This window comes from Manacus candei, unplaced genomic scaffold, assembly GCF_025592945.1.
Source record: "Manacus candei isolate 608988 ecotype Guabito, Panama unplaced genomic scaffold, ASM2559294v1 h1tg000149l, whole genome shotgun sequence".
Lineage (NCBI taxonomy): Eukaryota > Metazoa > Chordata > Aves > Passeriformes > Pipridae > Manacus > Manacus candei.
Window position 1 is genome coordinate 487535 of NW_026138197.1, and position 13170 is coordinate 500704.

The following is a 13170-nucleotide window of genomic DNA, read 5'->3' on the forward strand; positions in this document are numbered from 1 at the left end:
ACATAAACTGACCATGACCAAAAACCCCCCAAAATTCTACTGGTAACACCAGTCTCAAAGCCAGTTCATCTCTAGGGTTTTCATGTTTCTTGCCCTGTAACTGGATAGAGGAGAACACAACCTGAACTCCAGATCCCTCAACCTGCCACCCCAATGCCCTGAGGTCCCTCTTGAATGCCTTCGGAATTCTTGTTGGGAATTTGTCATTGCCCACCTGGAAAACCAGCAGTGGATAACAATCAGTGGGCCATAACTGGATGGGAAGTTTCTTGGTGACTCCCCTTACCCAGGCCCCAGGGAGACAGCACTTCCCCATGGGTTGGTCTGGTCGATTCTGTGTTTTTAGTGTCAGAAAGCAAGGCATTACTTTATTCACAGCGCTGGGTGGCCAACAAAAATCCTGCCTTCACACAGACAGCAATAATCACCTTTTCACCTATTTATACATTTTTAACTTTAAAAAGAATTTAATGTTCATCGGTTCTTTATTGAATAATTCTCTTTCACTACTTAGTATTCTACCTTCTGTTGGTTAGTAATTTCTCATTTTCTATGCTAATTAGGTCCACATTTTTTGGTATTTTTCTAGCTTTTTCCTCCAGTAGGGACCTTCCAGCACATACACTGAATTCTTTGTTAACTTTTTCTTTATCTGTTGCTTTCTGCAAAATATCCTTCTAGTTCATTCCAGATCTTGAATTTCAACAATTGATCTTTCTCTCCTGGGCTCTGTTAATTGAAGCTTATCAAAGTTAGTTGATATGGTTTGAAGCTGGCTCCCTGCCAAGTCTCCAAACCTTACCACTAGAGTTCCCCCCCCCCTCAAACCTCAGGGAGAAGAGGGAGAAAAAAAACGAAAGAAAACCCGAAACAAGAGAGAGAGAACCAAAGTGAGATATATAAATATATTTGCACTTATATACAATTAAAAATAAGGGAAAGGGAAGGGGGAAGGGAAAAGGAACAAAACCAAAATATTATATATATATATAAATATCCCAATTAGCAGCCCAATATCTATCCACTAAAAGAGTTAGCAAAGAAATAGCTCACTACTCTCCTGGGACAACCGAGGGTCGCTCCGGAACGATCGCCGGCAACCTCTGTCTCCCAAGGTCGACAAGGCCTAACCAGGCCTCGCTCCCCAACACGGCAGACTCAACAGCAGGGAACCTGCACCTCCAAGCCGCCGGAAGGAAAGAGCGAAGGCCTCTCCTCCTTTCTTCTTATAGCCCAGCTTACGTAAAAATCGTAGGGAATACTGGGTAAATCTGGACCCTTCCTTGGTTACAAACTAGTCACCAAGGAAGGCCTAGCCCAAACCACCACATTCTCCACCCCTTATTCCATACTATTTTTACGTAACACCTATGTCTCACGTTCGCCTACATCCCGCGCGTATTTATACACATATACATATATATATATATATATAGTCCTTGTTGGTCTCTCAGCGCAGTTGTCTCGTCGTTGGAAAAATCAATACCAATGTCAGTTCAGTTCAGTCCAGATCTTTGGTCTCCTCAGTCACAATTACAGTTCTGATTTATGGCTGTTTCATCACTGGACTGTCTCATCACTGGATACCAGCACCAGCTTAGTTCAGGTCTCTCTCTCTCTCTCATCTGGTGACTGGCTTCCTGTAAAAACACAACTCAGGACATACAATTAGTTTTTCCCCAAGGCTAAATTTCCTTGAGGCACACACTGGATGACTCCATCCTTCCTCATTATCCACCACGTATTTCCTGGCCCTTGAGCAAAGACAATCCCACGAATGGGCTTGTCTTGGCCTGAGGCAGGGGTAACCCAAACAGCTTTCCCTAGCATTCCCCTCAAATGGATTGCTGGAACTTTATCTCCATCAACAATGTGAAGGGATTCTGCTTGTGCGGGGCCAGCTCGGTTGACAGAACCCCTGGTGTTAACTAGCCAGGTAGCCTTGGCTAAGTTCTTGTCCCAGTTTTTATAAGTCCCCTCACCTAATGACTTTAGAGTTGTCTTCAACAGTCCGTTATATCTCTCAACCTTCCCAGCAGCTGGTGCATGGTAAGGAATGTGGTACACCCATTCGATACCATGTTCTCTCGCCCAAGTGGTGACTAATTCATTTTTGAAATGAGTCCCGTTGTCCGACTCAATACGTTCTGGGGTCCCGTGTCTCCACAAAACTTGCTTTTCAAGGCCTAGAATGGTATTTCGGGCCGTTGCGTGGGGCACTGAAAAAGTCTCTAACCATCCTGTTGTTGCTTCCACCATGGTAAATACATAGCACTTACCTTGGCGGGTCTGTGGCAGTTTGATATAATCAACCTGCCATGCCTCTCCATACTTATACTTATCCCATCGTCCACCATACCACAGGGGCTTCAGTCTTTTTGCCTGCTTAATAGCGGCACAAGTCTCACAATCATGGATAACTTCAGAAATTACATCCATGCTTAAATCCACCCCTCGGTCTCGTGCCCATCTGTGGGTGGCATCTCGGCCCTGATGACCGGAAGCATCATGGGCCCATCGAGCTAGAAACAATTCTCCTTTCTGCTGCCAGTCTAGGTCTACTTGTGACACTCCTATCTGTGCAGCTCGGTCTGCTTCTCTGTTGTTATTATGTTCTTCATTAGCTCGCTTCTTGGACATGTGGGCATCTACATGGTGGACTCTCACATTCAGATTCTTCGCTCTGGCAGCAACGTCCTGCCACAAGTCAGCAGCCCAGATGGGTTTTCCTCCACGCCTCCAGTTCATCTTCTTCCATCGATCTAACCATCCCCATAGAGCATTGGCTATCATCCACGAGTCTGTGTAGAGGTAGAGCCTTGGCCATCCTTCTCGTTCAGCAATGTCCAGGGCCAATTGGACAGCTTTGAGCTCTGCAAATTGACTTGACTCGCCTTGACCCTCAGCGGCTTCTGCCACTCGTCGGGTGGGACTCCAAACGGCCGCTTTCCACTTCCGGTTCCTTCCTACAATTCGGCAAGAACCATCAGTGAAAAGGGCATAACGCCTTTCTTCATCTGGCAGCTGATCAAATGGCGGAGCTTCTTCAGCTCGGCTCACTGGTTCTTCCTCTTCTTCTGCCAGGCTGAAGTTCCCACCTTCAGGCCAATTTGTGATAACCTCCAGAATTCCAGGGCGATTTGAGCTTCCCAATCGTACACGCTGCGTAATCAAGGCTATCCACTTGCTCCATGTAGCATCCGTGGCATGATGCGTAGGGGGCACCTTCCCTTTGAACATCCAATTTAGGACTGGTAGTCGGGGTGCTAGGAGGAGCTGTGTTTCCGTGCCAACCACTTCTGAGGCTGCTTGTATGCCTTCATAGGCCGCCAGAATTTCTTTTTCCACAGGAGTGTAGTTGGCTTCAGAACCCCTGTAGCTTCGGCTCCAGAAGCCAAGTGGTCGCCCTCGTGTCTCACCAGGCACCTTTTGCCAGAGGCTCCAGGAGGGACCTTTATCTCCAGCTGTAGTGTAAAGTACGTTCTTTACGTCTGGTCCCATTCGAACTGGTCCAAGAGCCACGGCATGTGCAATCTCTTGTTTGATCTGTTTAAATGCCTGTTGCTGTTCAGGACCCCACTGAAAGGTATTCTTCTTACGGGTCACAAAGTGAAGAGGGCTCACAATCTGGCTATACCCAGGGATGTGCATTCTCCAGAAGCCTATGGCCCCCAGGAAAGCTTGCGTCTCCTTCTTGTTGGTGGGTGGAGCCATGGCTACAATCTTATTGATGACATCTGTTGGTATCTGACGTCGTCCATCTTGCCATTTCACCCCTAGGAACTGGATCTCTCTGGCGGGTCCCTTGACCTTATTTTTCTTAGTGGCGAAACCGGCATCAAGGAGAATCTGGATGATTTCCTCTCCTTTCTCAAAAACTTCTTCCGCTGTGTCCCCCCATACAATGATGTCATCGATGTACTGGATATGTTCTGGGGCCTTGCCCTTCTCCAGGGTGGCCTGAATCAGTCCATGGCAGATTGTTGGACTGTGCTTCCACCCCTGGGGCAGTCGGTTCCACGTGTACTGCACACCTCTCCACGTGAAAGCAAACTGCGGCCTGCACTCCGCTGCTAAGGGAATGGAGAAGAATGCATTGGCGATGTCGATGGTGGCATACCACTTCGCTGTCTTGGACTCCAGCTCATATTGGAGCTCCAACATGTCTGGTACAGCAGCACTCAATGGTGGCGTGACTTCATTCAAGCCACGATAGTCCACCGTCAGTCTCCATTCGCCATCGGACTTGCGTACAGGCCAGATGGGGCTATTGAAGGGTGAGTGTGTTCTACTGACCACCCCTTGGCTTTCCAGCTTACGAATCATCTTATGGATGGGGATCACAGCATCTCGATTAGTCCGGTACTGTCGCCTATGCACTGTCTTAGTGGCTGTTGGCACTTGCTGGTCCTCGACTCGCAGTAATCCTACAACAGAAGGATCTTCTGAGAGGCCAGGCAGGGCAGATAATCGTTTGGATTCCTCTTCAATCACCGCGGCTATACCAAAAGCCCATCGGTACCCCTTCGGGTCTTTGAAGTATCCTCTCTTGAGGTAATCCATGCCCAGAATGCAAGGGGCTTCTGGCCCTGTCACAATGGAATGTTTTTCCCACTGGTCTCCTGTCAGGTTTATTTCAGCCTCTACCACTGACAGCTCTTGAGACCCTCCTGTAACCCCAGAAATTGAAACAGTCTCTATACTCTTATGTCCTGAGGGCATTAATGTACACTGCGCGCCAGTATCTATTAGAGCTTGGTATCTCTGAGGATTCGATGTGCCAGGCCATCGAACCCACACAGTCCAGTAAACCCTGTTGTCTTTCTCGTACCTCTCCTTCTCCTGGCAGAAGGCAGGGCCCCTCTATTGGCTCTGGTCGGAGCATTCACTGTCGGATCTTTGCTTTGGCTTGGCAGAGGCTTTCCTGTCGTCCTGGAAACGGACTCCAGACCCTCTGCGTCTGGGAGATCTCAATTCCTTTTCAAAGAAGTCTGCATCTACTACGTAGACAACTTTCTTATCAGCTTCCTTGCGTTTTAGTTCTTTCACTCTGGCCTCAAGTCTAGAAGTAGGTTCACCATCCCACTTCCTCATGTTTTCTCCATGGGCACGCAGATAGGACCACAGGTCATTGCGCTTAGATCTACGCTTAGGGTTTTCACTCCTGCGTGTGACGGAAGGAGATCGTGAGCGGGACCGGGACCAAGATCGAGATCGTGGTCGAGACCGGTCTGCTGATCTATTTCTGTAGCGTCTGTCCCTGTGGTCTCCGTAGTCATCTTCATAATCAAAGTGCCCGTAAGGCTCATCTCTCTCAGGTCTTTGTCTGTAACTAGGATCATAATAGTCTCTAGAAAACTCATTCCTAGATTCTATTGTTTCTTTCATATGTCGCAGAACCGTACACAACATGCTCACAGGTGTTTCTGGCATGTTTGGAAGCATTACTCCTGTCAAGGTATGGACATATGATGCAGGAGCACCCTGGATTATCTTCTTCCACATGGGCATTGTGCAAATGGCAACCTCTGGGTCATCAGTGACGGGATCGTAATGAGGGTCCTCATACATAAGTTCCAACAATGCCAATTCTCTTAGGTACTGGATGGCGTCTTCTAACTTGGTCCACTTCCTCACGGGGCACAGTAAATAGTCTTTAAATGGAAACCTTTGTCTCACACTTAAGACAAGTCGCGCCCAAAGACTGAGGTCGGGTTTCTCCTCTGCGAATAAGCGATCAAGTTCACGATCTCCGGAGATGGAAGCTAGTTGTTCTGCTTCCGCAGTTGACAACATGTGACCTCTAGCCCCACGGTCTCGGCATCGGAGCAACCACAATAGAATTCGCTCACCAGGTCAACGAGTGTAATCTTTTTGTAAGTCCCGGAGTTCTGATGGGGTCATTGACCGCAACTCTGTAGTTTCCATTTTTCGGGGTGTTGCTGCTCGTAGAGGTGGAGTTCTGGCACTGGCATCAGTATCAGTTCCCTCTCCGTCATCTCCTGACCTGTTTTGCTCTCCATCTGGTCGTAGGCTTAAAGTGTCGGGCGCTGGTACCCACGACTTCCTTTTCACTACAGGGGCGAGTGGTATCTCAGGTGGCAGGGTTTGAGTTTCTGCCTCAACCTTAGTCTTCCGAGCATAATCCACAGCAGCTCGATAGGCACTCGCCAGGTCCCAGTACAAAGCAAAAAACTGCATATTTGGGTCCTCGTAAGAAAAACACCCTTCTGCCAGACGACGTGCCACCTCATCAGGATCAAACACCTGCTCTGGTGTGAAATCCCAATTAATGGGAGGTGTCACACGCCCTACCAATTTACCAAAGTTGACCCAGATTCCTTGCCATCCAGGGACTGGTTTTTTCAAGGCCCTTCCCAAAGTTCCAGCAAATCCCTTTGAGTTTCGACGTTTCCTGCAACAAGAAAAGCAGTACCACACCACCTTTCCAATGTTAAACACCACTTCCATGGCTTTTAGAAATAGTAGAACCATTGCCAAACAATTTAGGTAAGGATTGGGGACAATTTTGATCCCAGGGACCTCAGTCACTAGGCCTTTGATGTCATAATTAAGGAAAGGCAGGTATTGGTAGATGCTTGTTGGGTTAGTTCTCACTGGATACCCAGCAGCATATATAAAAATGGCCAAAATAACCAAGAAAATGAATAAAAAGGCCATGTTTATATATTTTTTCTCTCTTTGTTCCCAAACAAAGCTATATTTATATAAACAATAGGCTCTTGGCAGCTCTCCCGGTAGTGTTCCCAAACAATGGGCAGTGTTTGCACTAACTTGGCTCCCTTCCCAGACTTGTTCCTAAACAACTGTGGCAAAACCAAAACAAACCGGAGATAACCAGAGATAAACCGGGCGGAAACACCAAATAATGTGATATGGTTTGAAGCTGGCTCCCTGCCAAGTCTCCAAACCTTACCACCAGAGTTCCCCCCCCCCCTCAAACCTCAGGGAGAAGAGGGAGAAAAAAAACGAAAGAAAACCCGAAACGAGAGAGAGACAACCAAAGTGAGATATATAAATATATTTGCATTTATATACAATTAAAAATAAGGGAAAGGGAAGGGGGAAGGGAAAAGGAACAAAACCAAAATATTATATATATATATAAATATCCCAATTAGCAGCCCAATATCTATCCACTAAAAGAGTTAGCAAAGAAATAGCTCACTACTCTCCTGGGACAACCGAGGGTCGCTCCGGAACGATCGCCGGCAACCTCTGTCTCCCAAGGTCGGCAAGGCCTAACCAGGCCTCGCTCCCCAGCACGGCAGATCAACAGCAGGGAACCTGCACCTCCAAGCCGCCGGAAGGAAAGAGAACGAAGGCCTCTCCTCCTTTCTTCTTAGAATCTGGCTTACGTAAAAATCGTAGGGAATACTGGGTAAATCTGGACCCTTCCTTGGTTACAAACTAGTCACCAAGGAAGGCCTAGTCCAAACCACCACATTAGTTTAACAAAACTTAGAGTTTTAGTAGTTTTCCCAAGCTATCTTGTCATCAAAGTAGCTTCTGACAATTTTCCTATACACTGGCTAAAAAAGACTTAAGGCCTAACACAGCATTTATGACTAATTAAAGCAAGTAATCAAAAGGTTAATTAAAGCTATTAAAAATTACATAAGTTATGTTATTTCAAACACTGACATGTGTCTTGTGTCTTTGTTCAGCCTGACGAGAATTTACAATGAACATCATGCCCTTACTGATGGGTTGTGTCACTTTTTCTCTTCCCTTTCTTCCTACCCCAAAACTCACTGCCATGTGTGTATACAGTAGGTCAGGCACTCCCACACCAACTTCCATGGCCAAGTGTGTGATTTGCTAGTAAAACATTGTGAGTTTTTGCAGACGCTCTGACTTCTTCCTTTCGACCATGAGCATCTACAGTTCTTGGGTGCTCCCTTCCCCTTCAGGCTGGGACATCACAGCATCTGGCTTTGCCCAGAGCAAAGAGCTTGGAGAGCCTGGAGGGAAAGCTGCTACCACTGGGGTCCTTCAGAGGAACCACATCAAATGACCCACGGTGTCTGTCCCGGTTGGTGATCACCCCAGTACGGCCAAGGGGTCACCACTGGTCCCCATGCACAGGTTACCTGGGTGAGGGGATCCAGGTGTGACAAGAGCTGGCACCAGGTGCCACTTGGGCTCTGAGGACAGGGCTGGGAAGGGCAGGGATGTGTAGCGATCAAGGGCATGGACTCCGTTCCGGTGCAAAACAAAGACCTTTATTTAATAATGTATATACTTATATGGCAGAACAATAGGCAATTCAAGCAGAACTGGTAATTTTCTACTCATGCTTACTCTCTCAAACTACATAATTCAGCATATGCTTTAGCAGATACAAATAACTACAGTCCTTAGCAACCAAGGTCCTTCTTGCAGTCTTGTATCTTCTTCCGTGTCTCCTTCTCCTGCTTACCCTTCCCACGGCTTTCTGCCAACTAGTGCAACAATGTCCACTGTCCCTGGTCTGAGGGATGTGACACTGTTCACCTTCATAGGGACGGAGCTGCACTGGCCCACAGAGTGACCACCTACATCCCACAGGAGCCCTGGCACACCTGGAGGAGCCAGAGAGCTCCCAGGACCAGAACCAAACATTCCCTCAGCTTCTGGGTGGTGTCAGCACCAGGGAGGTGTCGCTGTTCTGCTGTCCGGGCTGTGGAGGGGGATCCCCACACACTCCCTGATGGGCAAAAGGTGCCCCAGAGCAGCCGAAAGGGACCCGCCATGAGCAGCTGTGCTGGAAGGGGCTGCTTGGGTCAGTTCCAGCCAGTTCTGGGCATTGGCATCTCCATGGCAACTGCCAGGGCTGTGTGACGTGGGGCCTCAGGGTGCCCAGGGGCCACTGTGACACTGCGGGGCCTCCTGGAACCGAGGGGACATTGTGAGCCTTTGGGCCCCACCCTGTCCGTGAGGTGTCTCAGGAGCCCCCCGGGTGCCCAGTCCAGCAGAGCAGAGCAGAGCACCTCGCTCAGGAAGCAGCAGCTCTGTGCCGAGGCAGCCGCCTCCATCCCACCCCTCCTCCTCCCATCCGCAGCTGCCCCAGCAGCAGCTGATATCTGAGTTTGGAGATGTAGCAAGTACTAACAGTTTTTCCAGCAGAATGTACCATGGAAAATTGCTACATCTCAATTTAAAGAAATCAGCCAAGCAAGGTGAGGAAACAATGAAGGGAGCTGAAGCAGCTGAGCAGGCAGTGCCAGGCTGATGTACAACCAGGAGCATTGTCCTAAAGAAATTAATAAGGCAGTCACTCAAAACACTGCAGGTCGAGACACAGAAGACCACCGAAGACCCCCGATGAAGTCCCTCCAAGACCTTATAAGGATATGCATATATGCTAATATGTGTTGGGACATGTCATGAATACGTAACAGGAATGCAGGGAACAAAAAATGAACAATCATTTAATGCTGACATATAAGCTGTAGTGAAGAGACCTCTGTGTGCACTTGGGAGAACTGACTCCCAGGGCACCCAACGTGCTGTGATCATGCAGCACGTCCTAATAAAGAATGCCTGCCTCTAAAACTCACAAATTGAGCCTTGGGGGTTTCTTTTAGAGGCCGATTTTAGGCAACAAAGCTTCAGGGCAGCCAGGGCCAGGCCTGGTCCCTCCATGGGGACAGGCTGTCATGGCCCTCCAGCACACGGAGCTCCAGGAGCACCAGGAACCATTCCTGCAAGTCTGGGGCTGCTACCTGGGATCTCAACTCCTTTGAGGAGAAGTGAAAAGACTGCAGGAGATGCCCAGAAGAGTCTTGGGTAGATCCTGGAAGATTCAGGTTCCACAAAAAGAGAAAAAACATTTCAGCTACCTGCCTTGGAGGAGTCTCAGGCTGATATCCTGGAATTCAGATCCAAAATCAGAGATAAGGACTCTGGAGGATGCCTGGGAGGAGTCTCAGGTAGATCTTGAAGATGCAGGATCTGCCAATGAAGAAAAAACATCTTGGGTAACTACCCTGGAGGAGTCTGGAGCTGATACACAGGATTTCAGATACTGAAATCAGAGCTAAAGACTCCAGGAGAAGCCTGAGAGGAGTCTCAGATAGATCCTGGAAGATCCAGGAACTACAGAAAGCAAAAAATCATCCCCTGGAGCAGGGGGTTGCTACCTGGGATTTCGGGTCCCCAAATCAGAGACAAAGACTCCAGGCAATGTTTGAGAAGGGTCCAGCTGGAAAAAAAACAGAAAAATCATCTCAGGAACTTGACTTGGAGCTTCTACCCAGGATATCAATTGTCTAAATCAACAGACAAAACAACTCTGAGAGACATCAGGAGGAGTTTCAAGTGCATCACAGAATAGACAGCTAATTCCAAACAAGCAAAAACATGTTGGGAAGCTTCCCTGGAAGAATCTGGGGGTGCTTTCAGGGAATTCATCTTCCTTGAGGAGATGTGAAGACTCCAGGACGCACCTGAGAGGAGTCTCAAGTGGACTCCAGAGCAAAAATTTACCTCCAAAGGAAAAAAACCATATTGGAAACCTTCCTTGGAAGATTCTGGGCCCACGGTGAGCAACTCAGGTCCCAGGTCCCAAAATCAGAGATCAAAAGACTCCAGGAGAATCCTAGGAGTCGTCTCAGGTAGATCCTGAAAGACTCAGGATGCACAAGAAAAAAGAAAAATCATCTCAGGTGACTTTGGTACCCTTGGAAGAGTCTGGAGCTGCTCCCTGGGATCTCAGCTCCCTTGAGGAATGAAAAGACTCCAGGAGATGCCTGGGATGAGTCTCAGGTGCATTCAGTAGGATACAATTTACCATGAAAGCAAAATATCATCTCGGGCAGCTTCCAGGGGAGAGTCTGAGGCCCCACCCGGGTTGTGGAGTCACCGTCCCTGGAAGTGTTTAAGGAAACACTGGGCATGGCACTCAGTGCCCTGGTCCAGTTGACATGGTGGTGTTTGGTCAACTGATGATGATCTCAGAGGTCTTTTCCAACCTAATTGATTCTGTGATTCCAGGTCCCCAAATCAGGGATCAAGACTCCAGGCAATGCTTGAGAAGGCTCCAGCTGGATCCCAGATAAGACCTTTTCCTTCAGAAGAGAAAAATCGCCGTGGGTACCTGCCTCGGAGGGGTCTGAGGTTGCTACCTGGGACCTCAGCTGATTCAATTTGAATACTTATCCTGCCCATAAGTCGAATGCCTGATCCCAAATTTCTGCTGCAGACACTTGCTTTTAATTAAAATTTATTTTTTCTGTATCGTAGGAAAGAACATTTTAGTACAGTTATCTGTTAAAACAGCCTAAACCAAAAGCTTTCCTCTGATGGGCCCGCCCTGAGCCCCCTTTTCCCCCCAAGTGGCTCCCACCGCCTCAAGAAGGGGCCAAGCCATCTTCTGCTCGGGCTGCCCCCGACCCTCGCAGAGCCCCAGGCTGAAGCCTCTCCCGCCCCACAGCGACCCCCGCAGCCCCTCAGAGGTGGAGGTGACTCCCAGGGGGTCCAGGGGTCTCCGAGGGGTGTCACAGGATAATTGGTGTCGCCTCTTTATTCTCGGTGCAGGTGCCCCTCCCCGCCTCCCCGCCGGACCCTCCCGTTCCCCATCGACCTCTCCCGCTGCCGGGACTCTCCTCCACCTCCGCTTGGTCCATGGGGGGTGACACAGGACAATGGATTATAGGTCTCCCTTGTTTACTCTCCATACAGGTGGGACCCCCCCCCTTCCCCGCCGGACCCCTCGTTCCGCACTGACCTCTCCGGCCCCCCCAGAACTCACCTCCACCTCCAGGTGGTCCGGGCGGTGTCACAGGATAAGAGGTCTCCCCCATCTATTCCCTGCACAGGTGGGACACCTTCCCCTTCCCCGTCGGACCCCCCGTTCCCCCCGACCTCTCCGGCTTCCCCCCCGACGGCGAAGCCCCCGCTGTGCCCCCCGGCCGGCGACCAAGGCGGCGTTCCGGCCTCGCCCGGCCCCGCGGGCGCCATCCCAGAGACCCTTCTGCTGGCCGCGACCAGGCCGGCGCTGCCCGAGGGCCCCCGCCCGCAGTCCCGCCGGGCCCCGGGGCCGTTCTGGGCCCCTCACCCGGAGCGGGAGCAGCTCCCGGGGCCATTCCCGGCCAGGCCCCTCACCCCGGGCGGGAGCAGCTCCCGGGGCCGTTCCCGGCCAGGCCCCTCACCCCGGGCGGGAGCAGCTCCCGGGGCCGTCCCGGGCCCCTCACCCCGAGCGGGACCAGCTCCCGGGGCCGTCCCGGGCCCCTCACCCCGGGCGGGAGCAGCTCCCGGGGCCGTCCCGGGCCCCTCACCCCGAGCGGGACCAGCTCCCGGGGCCGTCCCGGGCCCCTCACCCCGGGCGGGAGCAGCTCCCGGGGCCATTCCCGGCCAGGCCCCTCACCCCGAGCGGGAGCAGCTCCCGGGGCCGTCCCGGGCCCCTCACCCCGGGCGGGAGCAGCTCCCGGGGCCGTCCCGGGCCCCTCACCCCGAGCGGGAGCAGCTCCCGGGGCCGTCCCGGGCCCCTCACCCCGGGCAGGAGCAGCTCCCGGGGCCGTCCCGGGCCCCTCACCCCGAGCGGCCGCAGCTCCTCGGCCCCGCAGCCCCGCTAGGCGGCGCCCCCCGCCGCGCTCGCGCCGCGCTGAGGGGCCGCCGCCGCCTCGTCGCTTCCCGCCCTTTTCGCCCTTTCCCCTCAGCGGCCCCAGGGAGGGGCCGCCGACTCGCCCGCCCCCCGCTTTTTCTCCGAGGCCATGGAAAAAGAAAACCCGTTTAAATTGTTCGTGCCGCCGCGTCTGAGCGCTGGGCAGCCGTCTGCGGTCAGAACCCAGGTGAGCGCTCGGGCCGCGGGGCTGCGTTAGGGACAGGGCCCGTCGGCCCCGCCTCGGGTTTGTGCTGCTCTGGAGGCCGCGGCTGAGGAGGGGGCGGTGGGAGAGCGCAGGGGCCCCTCCCCGGGGACACGGGGACAGTGCTCTGTCCGGGGAGTCCCCCAGAAGAGCCCTGAATTGAAGCACACACACACACGTGCGAGAAAGTCTGTGCGCTAAACTCATATACTATATGTACTGCTAAGATTGGTGCTGGGGGAAAACATCTTCAGTTTCAATTTCAAAGCCTTTAGCTGTTGTTTCTGTCAAAACTGAAGGGAGTCACCTTCTCTAGCATCTGCTCTGAATTGTAGCTGTACATCGCTGATGATAAATCCAC

At 51.4% G+C, this 13170-nt stretch overlaps 1 protein-coding gene and 1 long non-coding RNA gene across 4 annotated transcripts in view; both read right to left on the minus strand.

The window, feature by feature from the left end:
* LOC127463057 (uncharacterized) overlaps positions 1-4810 on the minus strand; it is a 65193-nt gene extending 60383 nt beyond the window's left edge. For 2 of the 3 annotated variants that reach the window (XM_051772057.1, XM_051772058.1), the window contains exon 1: positions 1159-4810. In XM_051772057.1, the coding sequence (XP_051628017.1) occupies positions 1669-4722 (3054 nt within the window). In that variant the 5' untranslated portion in view covers positions 4723-4810 and the 3' untranslated portion in view covers positions 1159-1668. The remainder of the gene's footprint in view (positions 1-1158) is intronic. The other variant, XM_051772056.1, reaches the window with a different exon arrangement.
* Positions 4811-9059: 4249 nt separating this feature from the next.
* LOC127463061 (uncharacterized) lies at positions 9060-11840 on the minus strand. The gene is made up of 3 exons (XR_007900649.1): positions 11756-11840; positions 10146-10207; positions 9060-9957 (listed from the first exon to the last, which is right to left on the minus strand). It is a non-coding gene; the product is annotated as an uncharacterized LOC127463061 (long non-coding RNA).
* Between the last annotated feature and the right edge of the window lie 1330 nt (positions 11841-13170).